The sequence below is a fragment of the Ambystoma mexicanum genome, chromosome 6q, assembly GCF_040938575.1.
Source record: "Ambystoma mexicanum isolate Mex_15411 chromosome 6q, UKY_AmexF1_1, whole genome shotgun sequence".
Lineage (NCBI taxonomy): Eukaryota > Metazoa > Chordata > Amphibia > Caudata > Ambystomatidae > Ambystoma > Ambystoma mexicanum.
The window spans coordinates 1,032,429,798-1,032,448,616 of NC_090937.1; the positions used below are offsets into that span (position 1 = coordinate 1,032,429,798).

General features: G+C 44.3%; 1 protein-coding gene across 1 annotated transcript in view; it reads left to right on the forward strand.

The window, feature by feature from the left end:
- ASAH1 (N-acylsphingosine amidohydrolase 1) overlaps positions 1-14,760 on the forward strand; it is a 521,915-nt gene extending 507,155 nt beyond the window's left edge. Inside the window, exons 12-14 of the mRNA XM_069631558.1 lie at positions 248-371; positions 1,520-1,576; positions 13,911-14,760. Coding sequence (XP_069487659.1) covers positions 248-371; positions 1,520-1,576; positions 13,911-14,000 — 271 coding nt within the window. The 3' untranslated portion in view covers positions 14,001-14,760. The remainder of the gene's footprint in view (positions 1-247; positions 372-1,519; positions 1,577-13,910) is intronic.
- The last annotated feature ends 4,059 nt before the right edge of the window (positions 14,761-18,819 follow it).

Sequence of the window (18,819 nt, forward strand, 5' to 3'; positions counted from 1 at the left end):
TATTGCCCTATCCAGCACGCTGAGGTCTGGCTTCCCTAGGCAGGGGCACAATACACTGACCCTTTAGAATGTGTCTGAACTAAAAAGTCAAGCATAAATATGTTCCAGCTAAATATTGTTTGTTTTGATATGTTATATTTCTTTGATGGTTTCTTAACACTAACCAGGTCTGTGTATGTGCACAATAAGTGCTTAGGAAATATTGCAATGGCAGTCCAAAATAGTCCTCTGCTCCTTTTTTCTTTAGACTTGACATCAAGCAAGGTAGATGGTATGTTCTGGAGACCAACTATGATCGCTGGAAGGCACCTTTGTTCATTGATGACCGTAGAACTCCCGCAATGAAGTGCATGAACCGAACAACACAAGAGGTACTGATTATCAAGGCAATGCAATATATATATATATATATATTCATTTATTTTTGGGAGGAGGTGTTAACTTGTAATGTTGTAGTCCTTTGGCTAGAATGATATGTAGTGTGTACAGACACCAGTTGACCAATTATTTCTAAACGTTTTTATTTCATTCCGAATTACAAAACTGATTCAAAATATAGAACTCCAATTCAAAATAAGAATTTAAATTTTGTAAAAACACTAATGTGTATGCCTTCGATGAATTGTAACTCACCCAAGTGTTGTAGCAATGATGCGCCATGCTGTGTGTGCGTGTACACAGGAGTCTTACATGCTTTGACATCGGTCAAATAGCCCTCGCTTGCCGGTCGGTGTTGCTACTTTTTTGTCTCTATTGGTCCACTACCATGCAGGAAAATCTACAACTTTGCCACTTGCACCCTTTACTAACTCCCCATCCTTCCCTCGCCTAACCCCACTGCGTCCATGGTGGCTGGCGAACTATGCACAACCACTCTGTTAAAATGTCTTCTACTGGTATTCTGATCCATTCCCGGGCCCCACACTAACTCCCTGGACACCTTCTGTTCCAGCACCAATTTCAATATTACAGCCCCGCCGGCTCCCTAGGAATTTTGTCGATTCTTACAGCCCCAGTCCCCTAGAATGCTACTCTTATCAAAACCCATCTACATTCATGGCACATTTGTTTTCCTCGCTCTCGTAAACCCTTTTCCCCTGCAACACAATCCGGTCTGTTTTCATTGCAGATAACCATTGAAAAACACTTGATTGCGTGACTACGCTGCCCACTGTTGGCATTTATGTATAGGTTTTTTGGTGAAGCCCCATGTCCTCTTAAATAAATAATTCCAAAAAATACAAATCAGGAAATGGCGAATGAGAGACGTGAACATGGAGACTGGCAGAGCGTGTGTATCCCAAAAATATTGCATTGCAGTTACGGGCGCTCGGGTGGGAGTAAAGACCAGCATCAGAAAGGTGTGGCAAAGAAAACATTGTTAAAATATCGAGTCCAAAAAAGCCAGTGGGAACTTTGGCTAATGAATGGCGTGTCGCAAAACCTGTTCATTGGCGCTTAAGTCAACATTGTGAACTGGTTTAATGTCTGAAATTGCTTTTGTTTTTTTCTCATCTAGAATATTTCCTTGAAAACGATGTATGATGTTCTTACTACCAAACCAGTCCTTAACAAGGTACGTAAGTGGAACACACACATCTCTTCAGTTATATTGAGGTCTTGTGTGTTGCCAAGGTCTTTCAATGGCAGTTACAATGCCCTGGTCAGCATGGATTTTTCCCGGCAATGCAAGACACCCACCTCCCACGGTAGATTCCCGTGCACAGTGCTGGCTAGCCGCCAGCCCTCAACCTGGTCCTGTGAGGTTGGTGGTGTACCAGCAGCCTGCTAGGAAATATCAAGCCAGCATTGGAGGTTGTAGTACGCCAGGAGTGGAAGTGGAAAAAAGGAACTAGTTGGGTACTCTGGCTGCATCCAAAAAGGTGCGAGTGGGATTGTCATTGAGATGGCCCTGGACCCCGGAGAGAGGGGGATATTAAGTGGGGGGTGACCAGGATCACAAGTGTTGGCTCAAATAGTTGGATTTCAAGGTATACAGTAATAATGTCTTATGGAGATTACTTACAAAAAACGAATTGCATAATAAAGCCACATGACAGCATGCAAATCCTTTTAGCAACATGTTAAGCCAAAAGAATGTCGTCATGGATTTAGTTTTCACATCCTCGATGGTAAACTATACGTCCCAGAAGGCAAGTTAATGCCAACCTGGAAAATGTAGTTAACCCCACTGGACTCAGTGATTTAAGACCTGCAATAAAAGAAGTTGTGTAATAAACAAAGATAGATGTGCCGATTCTTTGTCACAAACTTCTAGCACGTTGTTATTCATGATGTTGAAAACATTTGATTAGTGACTTAAAGCAACTTTATTTTTTGCATATCAAGATATGGGCGCTTTGTGTTGCTCAATTTAACTTGCACAGATTTGCAAGGTAACTGGTGTTTGTGAACTCTTTGAGTTCGAAATTGTCACGGTTTATTGGATGGTCACTCAACTCTAGGGGGTTCTTTCCCCCAAATCAAGGCGTTGCACAACTAAGCGCTTAGCAGATTCAAATTTCAGATACCCTCTGTATCACCAATAAGGTAGAAACCGGGCCGGTGTATAGAAATAATAGTGTATATTTATTTAAATGTCTACAATCCGTAATAAACAAATCACAATGACACCAGCCACCAACTCCGTGGCACAACACAATGAACACAAATGCAAATTACTTGCATCAATTGACTGACATGTATTCGTTAATAGACTTTCAGTCAGCTCAACAAACATAGGTTCAATTTTAAGTCAAAACCCACATAGGATTTCTTTGCACATTAACAGAGAGGAAACTTTAATATGACCCCTTGGTTTGAAGGGAAGGGAAGGTACAGGGAGCGGGAATATAATGGGAATTTCGTTTGGGCTTTTTATTTGAAAGGCAAGGTTTGGGAAATTAACTCAATGGGAAAATCGTTTGGGGAACACACATGCAAATGAAAGCAAGGGCTTTGGGATTCTTGTTTGGAATGATAGGGAAAATTCGTTTTGCACACACTACATTCATTTGAAAGGCAGAGTTTTAGGGATTCTTATTTTGGGATTAAGGGCACCCCTCTTCTGTAAGAAAGTCAGGGGCTGCAGGAAAATAGGGTCACCCAATTACTTGTTTGATTATAATTATAATAGCTGTTACACACTTGGCATGAAATGTGTAAGTTTGGAATGCTAACAAAAATCATTGTGTGACCATTTCTATATGGGAATTAATTGAATTAACTTTAAATGTGCTATGGGTCTACACAGTTTTACCCTCTCACCCACAATTCAATGGAAAGGATTAAGGCAGGTAGTTCCCAACACCATGGATAGCTTTGGGAATATATCTACTTATATGAAGAGGTATCTATTCTCAGCTCAGGAAGCCAGGCAGATTTTAGGACCCTCTTTTGGTAGGCAGCGCACACCTCAGGCCTCCATTCACAGCAAGGTCTCTCCAGCCACCGGCCTTTCTTAGATGGGGCTCCCAGGTTTCTCAGCAAAAGTCCCCAGCAAGTGTACCAGGGGCTCCTTTTTCTCTCTCCTTCTAGGTAGCCTTAATTTAGCTTTGTTTCACTGGCAAGGTAGTACCCGCATGGTTTTGGCAGCTCTTAGTCTTTCCTGCTCCTTCTATTCACCTTTAGATTGAAAACTGATACTATATAGTGCTGCTGACACTTACATATTATGAATATTCCCACGCTACGGATTGGAAATCTCTTTGTCCCCCTCCCACCAGTCTGGCAGCTGATAGGGCAAGGAGTTTAGAAGACTGTATTATGGGGGAGGAGAAACATGCATCAGTTCACTTAGGTTTCATTTTCTTTCTAACAATCTTGCTACATAGCAACTACCTCCACTTTTCAGATAACTGCATAAAGATATATATTTATATATATTTTTGAATTCTACAGTTTAAGACGAATCGGGGAATACTCATTTTATTTCTGCATGACCTTTCTGGGAGGAGCTGTTGTTTTTCTGGTTTAATCTGGAGCTGAAGGAGTTAACAATACCAAATTACACAACACACTCATTTATCTTTCTATCCGCTCCCCATGTTTCTGATGTTTTTTATTATTAGTGTCAGAAACCCATTTTCACCTCCTAACTCAATTTACACACAGGGTATATGCTTAATATTTACATAGAACTGACTGGTTTTTTGTGATCTTTAATACGAGTCCTGAATGAGCTCATTGCGACACACGGTTCTCCTGTCATTAAGGAAAATATGTCCCATGTTATTTGGATTGCAAGACATTAATATAGAAGCCTTAGTTTCACATTTCAGAAAATCCAAACAGTTTAATTTCTCACAAATCACATGACTTAAACAGCTGATTATCAGTAGTGTCTGTTTCTAACACAGTATTTGAAGATCCATTAGTGGCTCTGAGAGTTACTTAATTGGGGTCAAGCCAGTCCAAGAGGTCAATTCAGTTCGCTGTCTTATCTGAACCTTCCACACTTTTGATCTAACTATTTGTATTTCTTTTGCATTTCAACCTGAATACCAGAGTTTCTTGGTGGGCCCAGCCCAAAGGTCTTGAGGTTGAGGCACATATGTTTCAGTTCAGTGGGGAAAACAAGCTACATACATAATTCAAACAGAATAAAATTTAAATTGAAAGTGTTTTCCACATGACGTTTTGAATCGCATCTGGGCCTGTTGTCCATAAAGTATTTCTTTAATAGCATGGTTAAAAAGATATGAGTCTCAATTTCAGTATTAGTCACACATGGGCCAAAGTTTACCATGGGAAACCAGTGTTTACTTTTAAACCAAGTAGGTCTCTCCTTTTAAATTATGTCATTTTAAATGTATAAAAGTAAGTGTCTTTATTTGGGACAAATGCAAGATGCTTGGCTTCACTTTAAATTTCTGGATCCCAGTCCTGTGCTGCATTGAAGCCAATGTAAAATGCTGCTATCTGTCTCTTTAAGTGAAATTGTAGCTTTTCATATTTTATAAAAACGGCATTTTCAACCACGCCTGTCTTTTGCATGTATTGGGCACATCCAGGGGTTTTAAGTTCTCAGGCACATTTTCTTTCACTTGAGCGCCTGTCCATTTTGATGAAGTTGATAGAGGCAAATTTTTTCACATTCACTAGGGCTCATGTTGGAAAATACGTTTTTTGGACTGTCCAGCCTATCCCAATGGGTCTCCACATCAGCCAGCTTGATTCTCAAAATGGGGTATGGCGTGGTCTCTCAGTTTCTGTCATGCTGGGGCTGAATTTGCACCATACAAAATGTTCCATCATGCATGAGAAAGGCTTTGCCACTGATGAAAGAAATGTTTGCAACCTGAGCACCTTAACGACCTGCAGAGCCACGGACACTGTGTGTATGCCTAGGAAAACTGTCAGTGCTTGAATGTCTGGCCTGAGCCGATTCTATATTTGTCTCAGGAGAAAGACAAAGCATCCTTCTTGTGCCTTTGAACAAAAGTTACACCCTGTAAAAATTAAAAGAACTAGTGGTGTGGCATACCAATGATTTATATTACACTTCCAACTCTGTAGTACGCAATGGAGCAGACCATAGGTTTGCTTGGGATGGGTTGTTTTTTGTACACCAGACCTGACCCTCAACTTGGGGAGGGGGGCTCTTACAGTGACGATATATATGTTTCATTGACCACAGCATGGCTGGTGCCACCTCCCATACCCTTCCAGCTATGCAGAGGCCAAGAATCAAGGACCAATACATCCAAAGCCATAGAGCAAATGGACACCATGGTGCAAAGCCATGACCGTATTAAAAACGCTACAAACTGATGCAGCCACAGGCTGGGCCGTTGCTGCTCACCATCATAGCCAAGGGAGGGGGAGGAGGATTCGGTGCCTGTCACTAGGGGTGCCCTGAGTGGATGCTGTCTGAACATATAGCCAACAGTACATCACACCTCTTCAAATAAAATTCAGATCTGAATAAGAAAGGATGAGGCCAGAAAGGCACTCTCCAACCAAGGAACACTAACAAGTGCCAATGTCCCGAAGAGTTTAACAGTACATGGATACGGGTAACCGGACAGAGGTCGCCACCGTAGATTTTCACAATGTTTTTTGGAGAGATCACAAGGATTCCAAGCATGTCAGTCTCGGCGTCATAAGGCCCACAAGGTTTCCATATTGGAGTAAAAATGCCATTCACAGTAGACTTTTTTTACGACGGATTTATACAAAATTAAAATGTTTTACGCCAGTGTACCATGCCGTTGAGAAAGAATTCCGCTTTTCAGAGACCTTGCACAATGTAGCTTCCGCCAGTATTGGTGGCCTAGCTGCACATGGCTCTGTAAGAAAAAAGGAGTGGGGTTTATTAGTAGGACAGTGGGAAAGGCGGGTACAAAACCTGTAGTGTTAATGGGTGCAGGTCGGAAGCACCCCGTTCCTGTGTCCCAATCTGCTCTATCTGGGTTTAGCAGAAAACATTGGGAGCTAACCAGACCCAAAGTGTTGTTCTAGATCATCTAGTATAGCACTTTGGGTCTGGTTAGCCGCTTTGTGTGTGTGTGTATGGACTCACAAAAGTTATTTTACGTACTCGGATCTCTTGTCACATTGGTGCTTTGTGGAATCATTATGCCTTGTATATGATATGATAAGATGTGGCATTTATAACGCGCCTATACACAAGTGTTTCAAGGTGCGACGAGGCAAGGGAGGGGGAACAGAGGGAAGACAATTTTACTAGGCCAGGTGACATTGAGATTGCAAGTTCAGGGGGAGGGGAAAGGGGAAAGTGCGGGGGGAGGGGTCATTGCAGTACATGAGATCAACAGTAAAAAAATAAATAGAATAAATAAAAGCGATAAGTAAGAGGTGCGGCCAGTTGGTGGCAAGTGCAAGGGTGAGTGCAGACATCAGGTGTCAAGTGCAGGTAGTGGACTGTAGGGATACAGAAACGGTCCACAATTGCGGGGGTTGCCAGCGAGGCAATGCAAGTGTCCAACTGGCGGGGGTGGGGGCCTGGGCTCGGGATCAGAGGGTGGCCAGGCAACCAGTGCAGTTTGTTTCAGCCAGAAGTTCAGCAGGGGAGAGGAGGAGAGAAAGCAGAAGCAAAGGGGAAGGTTTTGAGGTGCTTCTGGAACTGGAGATGGTTCTCCTCAAGTTTCAGGGGGGCAGGGAGGCTTTTCCAAAGGGAGGCCCCGGCCGAAGACAGAGATCTACCACCAACTCGTGGCTTGGAGAAGCGACTGACCCTGAGGGAGTTGGAGGCAGATGAGCAAAGGGCTCGAGAAGGAAGGTATTTAGGAAGAGAGAGTTAAAGGTATTGAGGCCCCAGGCCCTAGAAGGCCTTGTGGACAATGCACAGGGTGTTGAACTTAATCCTCACAGCCACTGGGAGCCAATTGAGAGATTTCAGTCCTGGAGAGATATGGTCCCTGGGCTTGGGGCCAAGGACAAGTCTCGCAGTCCTGTTCTGGATGAGTTGCAGAGGGCGGAGAGTAGAAGCAGGAAGAGTTAAAAAGAGGCTGTTGCAATAGTCCAGCCTAGAGAGAACCAGTGCTCTGGAGACCGTGAGCTTCTGGGGGAAGGAGAGGAAAGGAAGAATACCTCGGAGGAGGTGCAGCTGGTAGTGTGACTTCTTAGAGATGGCAGAGATGTGAGGAGAGAAGGACAGTGCGGAGTCGAAGATGACCCCAAGGTTTTTAGCCTCGCAGGTGGGAGCAGGTAGAGGGCCAAGAGAGGCCGGCCAGAGAGCGACAGGAAAGGAGGGAGCAGGTGTGCCGATGAGGAGAATCTGTATTACTGGCATTAAGGCAGAGATTATTGGCGCACACCACTCCTGGATAGCAGACTGACGGTCAGAGATGAGAGATGGAGATGAAGTGGCAGAGGGGAGCCTGAAAATGAGTTGAGTGTCATCCACAGAGCACTGAAAGTTGGGGCAGAGGGCGGAATGCGGTGGGCAAGAGGTACCAGGTATTGGATGAACAGCCAGGGAGACGGTTAGACCCCTGGGGAACACCACAGATAGAGATAGATGTGAGGAAGGACCCAAGTTGGACCTGGGAGGGTTGATCGGAGAGGAAAGAGGTCAGCCAAGCCAGTGCCTAATCGGTGATACCCAGGTTATCACAGAGACGGTTGAACAGGATGGCATGGTTGACCGTGTCAAAGGCAGAAGAGAGATCAAGTAAGATGAGAGCACAGGGGGTGTTGGAATCAAGGTTGGAGAGCAGGTCTTCACGGATGTTCAGGAGAGCAGTTTCCCTGCTTCTGGCAGCTCTGAAGCCAGACTGATGGTCATGGAGCCAAGAAACATATTCAGTGTGAAGATTAAGCTGGGAGATGGCCAACTTTTCCGTGAGTTTGCACAGGAAAGAAGTGATGGAGATTGGGTGATAGTTAGCTGGGCAGGATGGGTCAGCAGAGGGTGTCTTAAGAAGAGGGTGCACATGGGAGTGATTCAGGGGGGGGGGGGGGGGAGACCCCAGTGCGAAGGAGTGGTTGCAGAAGTCAGCCAGAGCAGGGGACAAGCTGTCAATGTGGTCCTTGATGGTTTTGGAGGAACAGGGGTGAACCTGTTTTGATGTCTTTCATAGATCGGACTTGTCTTGAAACCTCGTCTGGGGAGAACAGTGGAAAGGAAGAGAAGGAGGGAGGAGAGGTGGCCGAAAAAGGGCCAGAGTAAGAGCAGGGAGTTGACGGGGCCGGCTGAGAGGAAGAGAGAGGACAGGATGTCCTGAGTTTTAGAGATGAAATGAGATGTGGGCTCTCTTCTTGGTGCGGACAGAGCCGGTATTGCCTTTGGAGCAGGCGGCAAGCCAGTTTGTCAGAGTATGTACCAGAAGCACGCCAGTTCCTCTCAGCAACCCAGCACTTGTGTTTAAGGATGGCAAGGTTTGAGCCGTACCAGGAGTTACACTTGGCTTTGGGCTTCAAACGGATCCTCATGTCAGCGGCAAGACCATCAAGAGTATCAGAGATAGCAGAGTGGAGCATGGAGAGGGCTGTATCAGGGTGTGAGTCAGACAAAGGGGGAAGAGGGGTGAGAAAGTGGGTGCGAAAGCCTCAGCTGACACACGCTTCGTGGGTCAGATAACCGAGAAGGTAAGTGGCAGTGCTGGAGTTGGCTTGACCTGAGGGGTGGAGAGAGTGAGCTGGGAGGAAAGGAGAAAGTGATCACTCCAGGAGAGAGGTCTGGTGAGAGGGATAGAAAGGGGAAGGTCTGTAGTGATCAGAACATCCAGAGTGGGTCGGGCCAGAAGGGAGGATAGAGAGTGAGAGTCGCAGAGGTCGTGAAAGAGACCAGAGGAAGTACAGGAAGCATCCAGGTGGATGTTAAAATCTCCAAGAAGGAGTTGAGTGGTCAAGACCAGGAGGGAAGAGGAAAGATCAGCCCAATCAGAGAGGAAGGAGGAGATCTGACCAGGTGTCCGATAGATGGTAGCCATAGTAAGGGAATGGGCTAGGAGAGGGGGAGAGAGAGAGAGAGAGCCTGCAGACGAGGCATTCGAAAGATGAGTAGGCCTGCGTAGGAATGACAGAGGCAGGAATCCACTCAGGGATGATCAGGGCTACACCCCCTCCGGAGCGGTTGGACCAGGGCGTGGAGAGGATCTTGTAGCCTTCGGGGAGGAAAGTGTCAAAGCGTGTGACAGAGCTGGCCGTGAACCATGTCTGGGTGAGACAGATGACATCAAGGTCAAGTTCTTCCAGGAGGCGGCAGATGTCAGAGCAGTGTTTGACAGATGAGCGAGAGTTCAGGGTGGCAATATGGAGAAGGTTGCTCTCCTTGAAAGACTTCCGGGGAGGGGTACAAATCAGAGGTACACCCTACAGAGGTGTAGGAGTCTGAGGGGGGCAGAAGAGGAAGGAGGAGAGGGCAAGGTAGCCAAGGAGGAGACAGCTGGGGGAGGCAAGGAAGCCATGGAGGGAAGATAGGGGACAGCAAGAGAAGGAAGGAAATTGATGAGGCACGGGAAGCGTCTATCAAAGAGGAGAGGATTGGCCTGAGGGCCTTGTACCAAGACGGTACCATTCAGGTATTTTATGTATGTGCTTATATCACGCTGAAAGCCTGCAGGCAACAATGCGACTGAGACACCAAACAGAGAAAGCCTAAGGACAAACAAGACGTGATGTCTGCAGGTACTCATTTGGTACATACGCAAGGATGACCAGGAACTATCTAAACATATGAGTTTTAAGATGTTTCCTAAAAGTCTGGTAGATATTTTCCAGCCGGAGGGTTAAGGGCAATTTATTCCATTGCTGCACTGCCTTCACCGGGAAGGATTTCCCCCTGCCTGTTGCTCAACTGAAACGTGGCACATTCAGCCAGCCTTCATCTTCTGATCGTAAAGATCTTGATGGAATGTATCTACAGAATTGTTTCTTAAGATACATAGGGGCCACGCCATATAGGCATCTGTGCACTATGGTCATGGATTTGAATATTACTCTGTCCTCTAGTCTCAACCAGTGCAGTGATTTCCGTCCTCCTGTTATGGGATCTCTGTTCTTCATCCCTTTGATAATACGAACAGTGCTGTTTTCGATACTTGGCATTTTTCAATTTCTTTCTTTGTGGCCCCTAGCAGCAAAGCATTGCCATAGTCCAATCTTGATAAAACAATGGCCCTGGCGATCATGGCCGTGTTTTCCTCATTTAAGAAAGGACGGATGGCTCTCAGTAGGCGCAGGTAATATGCATTATTCTTATGAAGGTATTTAACCTGCACCTCACACCGCACTGATGCCTCCACCATCATCCCTAGTGTTTTGACCTGCATCATTACTGGGATGGTTGCTTCCTTAATAGCAAAGGCTTTATATTCTCCACCTAATTTTGCTCTTGCTTGGTGTGTTCCACATATTAACAGTTCCGTATTGGTGTTATTCAAACGCATCCAATTGTGTTTCATCCACTTATCTATGATGTTGTAGATTTCAGTTATTTTGGCACTGTCTCTGAGATGATCACCTTCCAATTCGAAGACCAGCTGTGTGTCTTCAGCATAGTTGGTGAAAAATATGCCAATGCTTTCCAAAAGGTCACAGAGGCATCTCGTATATAAATTGAATAACAAGGGGGATAGACTTGCCCCTTGAGGGACTCCAAATTTCATATGGGTGGCCTCAGAGAATTCCCCCCCCCCCCCAGTGCACCCTTGCTTTCCGGTCTGCTAGGAAGGATGTCAGCCATGCCAAAGCGGCTGAAGAGCAACCCGTTATCTTATCCAGTGCCATTTGCAGCAATTGGTGATCCACCAAAACAAATGCTGCGCTGAGGTCTAGTAGCATCAAGATCCCCCCTTCCCCTTGTCCAGGATTGTTAGCATACGTGTCTGCAGAGCTAACATTGTATTTTTGGTGCTGTGGGCCTCCCGGAAGCCCAATTGTTGCTCATGAAGAATAGCTTGAATTTCTAAGTATTTTTGGAATTGATTTGTTGCTACCTTATCCAGGATTTTTAAGATGAAGTTTGATTTAGTTATGGGGCGTAAATTGGTAGGATCTTTAGGGTCCAAACCTGCCTTCTTAATTAGTGGCATGATGGTTACCTCTTTAATGCACTTTGGTACTATGCCCTCCTGAAATGATGCATTTACTATTCTAGTAAGTATTGGGGTGAAAAATTCTTCGTTATCTAAGATGATTTTAGCCGGCAGGATATTTTCAGCACATGACATAGGTTGCATCTTAGCCAATACTGATGACTACTCTTCCTCAGAGACCAGGAGAAAGCTAAAGTTAGCCGCTTCACACTGTCTAAGTTCTGCTGTAGGTTGGGATACTGCAGCTCCAGGTTCCTCTCTAAATCTGATAATGTTGTCACACGCCTTCTGTATTCCTGCAGAGAAGGCCTTCTGAACTACTTTACAATCCTCTTCCGTTGGAGTAAATGGATGGGTGAGAGCCTTAGGTTTATCATTGCTCTTGAGAATTTCAAAGATTTTACTTGTGGTATTGGGGGCTGCTGCTATCTCTTTATTATAATAATTCATCTTGGCTTCTCTGATCCCTTTCCTGTATTCTAAGTTTATACATTTCCATCTCTATTGTCTGGTGTGGGATTTTGTAACCATTTCCTCTCCATGCTATGTTTTCCAATTTAATTTATTCAGTTCTCCATGAAACCATTTGCGTTTATCGGTTTTCCTAACACATTTTTGTTTTAGGGGAGGCGAACTGTTCCACTAATTCACAAATGTGCGTGGTGAACTGCATTAACATATTTTCACATGAAGCGTTGTCCTGGATACTGTTGTGGATCGTTTTCAAACAAGGTTTCAGTTGGTCGCAACCTATGTTTTTAAAATTGCGACTACACCCCTTCACATGTGGATTGCATAATGCTTTGGGTGGGTTCTTTAACAGGACCACAAAGCATACCGTGAAATGGTCTGACCAAATACAAGGTTCTGTACTAACATTCTGAGTATCTAGGTTTTGGGTTATGACCCAGTTTAACTGGTTACCCTTGGATGTAGTAGGTTCCTTGTTTATTACTACGTAATCAAGTTTATTCAAGGTTTTTTCCAAAAGGATTGCTTCCTTATCTGCGTTGTCCCCCCTTCCATCTATTAAAATTAATAAAAGTTATTTAGTTGGAGGGTAAGCACATTACAGAAATCTGACACAAGTGCTGGTGGTCTTTATAGCACTATAATGTTCGTACAATCGTTGGGGGTGTGCGTATCTTAAAGGTGGAAAGTTTCACATCCGCTGCAAGATAGGTTGGCTTTAAACAGTTTAATAGATTCTCTTGCTGTAACTGCCACACCTCCACCAACCCCAGACTCCTCAGGTAAACATTAATGATGACCCTAGAGGAGTCAAAGGAGGCCAGGAGGGCCTCCCACCGGGTGCCACCATTAATGGGAGAAGGAGAGAGGAGAAAGCACAGAGAGACCATATGAGGAGTCATAGGTCTGGCGAGGGAACAACAAAGAGGATGTCGGTGAGGGGTTGCCTAGAGGAGACACTGGTTTAGGTGTCAGCGATAGGGAGCCTGGGTTGGAGACCAGGATATCCTTTTTAAACATCTTCCTACCAGATTTAGTGAGGAGAGCAGGATAGTCGATAGAGAAGCAGTTAGAAAAGATAGGGGAGACGGATAGCACCATAGAGTAGGTAAGGAGAGGAGAGACGAAGAGTGGGAGGGAGAACACTAGGGAAGGACACAGGGAGGGGAGCAAGCAGACGAGACGGGGAGAGATGAGACAATAGTCGACAATTGGACAAGACGACAGGCGCTCAGACAATGGTAAAAAGGTTGCTAGATGAATGCTTTGGTAAGAGGAAAAAACACAGAATGACACTACTTGCACAATGTACTGGAGAAAAACACATCTAAGTCTGAGAGTGCCAGATGGATGCAGCATGGAAGTGGCTGCCATTAGGAAGAAACCAAAGGATAGACCCTCTTCAGTGCACCAGGCCTTGTGCCCAATCAGACTGTAGATGGGAGGGCTGGGAGGCGGGCACTAAGACCAGGAAGTTGGGGAGGCCTCGAGCTGAAGCACAGAGCATGCTAAATTAGCAGTTCTCAAAACACACAATAAAGACAAAATCGCTAAAAAGCCACAGTGAGCTCTTACCCAGATGGATGCAACATGGAAGTTTAACTTAGCCTTGACAAAATGAAGTTAATGTAACATAGTGCTGAGTTGTCCTACTACCTGAATGCACTGTATACCTGAATGTCTATCAGAGCTCGCAAGTTTCCCGTTGTCATGCATGCAGGCATCCAGTCCTGTTTTTTGATGGAATTCTGGGACTTGTAGTTTTCCTAAATTGAAAATGAGAAAATAAAGTCCCAGAAATCAAAGGGAAAAAAACAGGACTGGCGAGCTTTCTCAAACATGCCAAGGGGAACGTGAGAGCTCTGTTCTCTCCACAATTTGTATGAGACGCAATGGAATTCCATGAATAATGTTTTTTTTTTTCTTTTCTATTAGCTGACCACATATACAGCCCTGATGTCTGTTTCCGACGGCACGCTGGAAGCGTATCTGCGTAACTGTCCGAACCCTTGCATGCCTTGGTGAAAAGAGTCCTTTAGAAAACTGGATGCTTAAACAATTATTTCCGCTCAACTAACTCGCAGCTACAAATGTTGTCAAATCTCAGGGTACTCTTGTTGGTGGAACAATGGGTTACATTTCTTGTCTGTGATATGTAAATATGCAACGGGCTTTATTTTGGGGATGCAAGGCCTACATATATCAATGTTCCTCTCACACTATCTTTAAATGCTGTTAAAGCAACTTCATGCACTAACAATCACTCTCCTTAACTTTTTTTATGTGCCTTGTTCCAGACTAATGTAATACTAATCACTTTATTGCAAATAGCCAGAGCAAAATGTTTCATTATGTTTTGAAAATCAATAAAATTCGACGACTTGCAAGTTATTTACAAAACAGGGTGATTTGCTACAATTAGATGACAAATTACTAAATTCCAAAAAAAGACGTCCTGCCACGCTTCCTTCACCTGAGGCAGTGAGCACAATACATTGTAATATTTTCTTGCCAGAAGGCTGGTTCAGCAAGACCAACCCGGTATTTGTACCATCGCTATACATTTTAGTTACCCTTCTTCTTACTTTCCAGAGGGATTGGCATCGGTTAGGAAAGGAGAGCAGGAACAAACATCTCAGGCTATTGCTTTACTTTTGAGGCACCGTGTAAATGTTCAACAAAACAGGGTTTTAAATTGATGTATAAAGTACAACAAATTATATAGCTGTTTTGATGTAACTTCATTTTTTATTAACTTAAATGATTAAACAGATTTTTCTGAGAAGACTCTTATTTTCGCAATTAAAAAATGTATGACGTTGATTTTTCTCTCCAGGCACTGTAATGTAAAATATAATGTAGATGCCAACACCAAGCCCTGCTTTTGGTTACTTGTAGTATGGAATGTATGCCATGTGCATGAATTAATTCCGGGCCTCGTGCAAATGAGCGGACCAATAGCTGATTATGGGCGCTGGGCCACCCGCACACACTCGTTCTGAGGTGCTGCATGGCCAGTGCTGGTGTGCTCAGCTGTCCGCCATGTGCATACGCGCTGCAGCATCTTTGTTAACTCTTGGTGATGCAAAATGTGTCTTAATCATAATGTCCCTCTCTACCTAAATAAGTGGTGTCGGGGAGAAGCTGGATCCCCCCCCACCCCCAGGGCAGTGGGGGGCCAGCAGCCATAGCCTCACCAGCTATGGGAGGCCCCAACACCTCCCATATGGCCCCCAGAAATGCAACAGAGTTCCAAGCAGGCAGCAACATGTTTCAAACTGCTTTATTTCTAGGCACAGAAGAGAAAAAAAAGCCAAAGAAAAGCATCGTGTATCGCGAGTTCAGGCGCCGTCTCCCCCGGGGCTGTCTTGCAAGTAAGTTTTATAATCACACTGCAGGCTGACCTCACAAAATTGGATCAGCTCCCAGAAACCTATCTCCTCCCGTTATTGGCTGCAGAGTGGTGGGTTACATATGTAGCACTTATAGAGAGCCTGATAATTGGATATTTACCTCCTGCGTCAGTGGGTTGATTTAGCTGTGCCAGCCCCCATTACCTAATCCTAATCATGTTGCAACGTGACTTTGTTCCCATAACTTTTAGCTGGACAAGCAGTTCGCACCTGGTTCTGGCTTGTTACAAATTATGTTTCAATGTTGTGCGTGTCCTTGAGAAAATGTCTTTCTTTCCCAGAAAGAAAAAAAAGCACACTGGGTTGCCGTGATTTACTCGCATTTGTGGATAATTAAAAAATGTCTGTCTGCAGAAAGTAGTTTTATCTTGAATTTGCGGCCTTGGCAAGTCGGACTTGTTTTGCGAGGAATGTTGATAAGGCTCCCGCAGCCAGTGTTCAGTGTTCAGTGAGTGAAATGAACTTAGCTGTAATTTTCCTGAAACATAGCTTTACACTGTGCATTTAGACCATGTTAATTCATATAGGCATTTGCAAGCCTTTAAACAGGGATTTTTGTGTTTGTAGATTCTGATATTGCAGCATTGATTCTAATGTAGCATAGAAGTTGCACTGTTGGTGAAGTGGGTGTGTTTCAGCATATTTGTCACCCATGGGTGCGCTGGGGCGCTTGGGGTGCGGGGGCATGGATTTGGTCTCCATTTTCCCTCTTCAGTCCCCCCTCTGGTCGACTTTTGTCGACCACACCACCAAGCAACATTCACCTCCTTCCGGTCTGCATATCTTTGCCAATTCCTTGAAGTGTCCATAATTTTCTGCATTGTTGTTGATCAACAGTACATATAGGAGTGTTCCCCTTCTGTGTTCCACCACACTCACTTCCCTACGTACTTCCTCTGATCACAGGGAGTGGCCACCTTTATTACTGCTGGAACCATGTTGCGCACCGCTATCTTAGTCCGGCTCTTCCTTTCACCATGTCTCTTATTTGCATTCCGATGTCTTCTTCTGTTGTTCTCTTGCAATGTATCTCTATCTTGCACAAGGGTGCTGTGCTCGGTACTCGTCCTTCCGTTATCACCTTCAAGCAACCAGGCAGTCATGATGTCATCCATCACCATGCAAGCACTAGCTAGTTCTTTGCTTTCTCTTTTCAGATGCATTTTTTGCTGATCATTCTTTGGTATGCTTGTACTGCACCCACTCATTCTTCTTTCTCGCTCGAGAAGTAATTCCCCCCTCTTTTTACTTCTCTGTCTGTTTCTCTTCTTCCGTTGTTTTCCACCTTGGTGAATGTGTCACTCTTCACATCTTCCTTGGTCATCACCAACAAGGGCATGCTGATGCGCACCAATCAACACTCTCCTCCCCAATTCAGTGGTAGTTTCTCTTGATCTTTGGATGCATGTGCTCAATAGTAGTCCATAAGCAGTGATGTTCCTGCTCTCATCTCGCAACTTCTCTCAACCTTCTTGCATCCAGCATGATTGTCCACTTCTTGTCACTGTTGTGCTGGTAACATAACGTTGGTACCTTAACAGTATACGTCCTTCTTCAGTGACCATCTTTGCTCTTTTCTCTCACTCTGTTAGGCACTTATCATATTTTTGTCTCTTATTATTTTATTTGTTCTTCTCTCCTTTTGTTTTTCTTTCTTCTTTTATTATTTATTTATTTATTTATTTTTTCAATCTCAATGTTGCTGTTTTCCCTTGCAATCTTCTTCGCACCTTGTCATACATGGGCGTCATGCTCTGCTGTAGTAATTTCTGTTGTAATCAATTCTCTTCCGGCATATGTTAAAGAACAGTCAGGACAGCTCTCTCCAGTGGTGTCCCTACCAATTTTGTACATGTGGGCATGTTGCTGGTCACTTCTGATATGTGTGTTATGTGTATGTTTTACTCCCCTTGTGTCTGCCCTTAACTCTCTTTACTTTAGCAGCAGCTTTTCCTTACCCACTGACGCCGTAACTGTTCCTGCTTAGGTTAGGGAATGTTAGCAGGGGATACAGCGGTAATGCTCATTATTACAAATAATTTTCAAAGTACCACCCCCATAATTTTGTTCATCATTAATAGTCCCATCGTGAAGGTAAAAGTCCTTATTTGCGTGCCCATAACCACTTACGCTGCTGGGTCCTTGCAGCTGATGAGATGATAAAGTTGCCCGCCTGAAAATCGCAAGAAAAGCGTTAATACGTTAGTACATGTTAGTAACATCAAGCTCCGCGAACTAAACAATCACTAGGGGCAAAAATCAAACCTTCCCCTGGACATTTCGTGTTTTCAAAATTTCTCAATATGGGTAGGGAAAATCTTGGGCTGTTTATTCAATGCAAGCAAGGAAATATACTTCAGGGAAACATGTTCTAAGGGGTCTGAGGTTCTTGATAGGGTGGGCAATTGAGTGGGGAATTCTTCACAATGTTTTACTCAGTGGACCTCACAGTTTCTAATGGAAGATAACATTAAGGAAATTTCCTACACATTTCTAACAGCATACATACGCAACAACCTGCATGTGCGGGGAAAAGAGAAGAAACAAAACAGTGTTACAGCTGTAGGTGCACAAAATGTAATATGAAACTCAATTAAACTTTGGAAATGCGTGTGTCAGTCCCTATTCTAGTTGCTAGTGTGCGTTGGACCATGGGATGGCCATGTTTCCCTAACTCGGGAGAGTTCGTGCTATTTTGCAGTTCATGAAAATCTCTTGCGTTGGCCCTGTTGATCGTTGCTCCCTCGTTGCCAGGGTGGCCACCGCTTTGTAGGGCTTGACGCCTTACACTTCTGACCAAGTCTGTCAGGAGGGGAAAATGTCCCACTGTAGTCCATAGCCATTGGGTGTTGGTTGTCCGTTGTCTTCAGGCCTGCCCTGGGTCCTTTGTATCTGGCGAGAAATGAAATGGAAGCGCTTGAGACCTGAGAATTTACATATTCTTCATTTTCTTGACCTAACCTCTCTGCACTACTCTCACATTATTCAGTGTCCTAGTGGGAGGAGCCAATGGTACACCTCTGCACCATCCTGTCACCACCTGGTGGCGTTCAATGGCGGTCTGACTGTAAATTATTACACAATTCGGAATGTACCCAGAAAATGGGTAGGCACTTAATTTTTGTGAAGATACTCATTACACACTTGGATCATATATATGCAAATTGGGTGCTAGTGTACAAATGGGCCTTTGGATCTTTGTATTTACTGTGCTTTTGTTGTAAGTTATTTATAGTGCGTGCCTTTGTCCCGTGGGGCATCAGGCACTGACAAGCTAAATAGGGAAACATCAGGGTGGTAAATTTGTCATATAGGGTGGCTGTGTTTCTAAATTAAGTGCACCATGTTACTTAGTTAAGATGATCGCAGGGTTTTAAAATCCTTTTTTTTTTAATTTATTTATTTATTTATTTTTTTCTATGGCTCCTCTC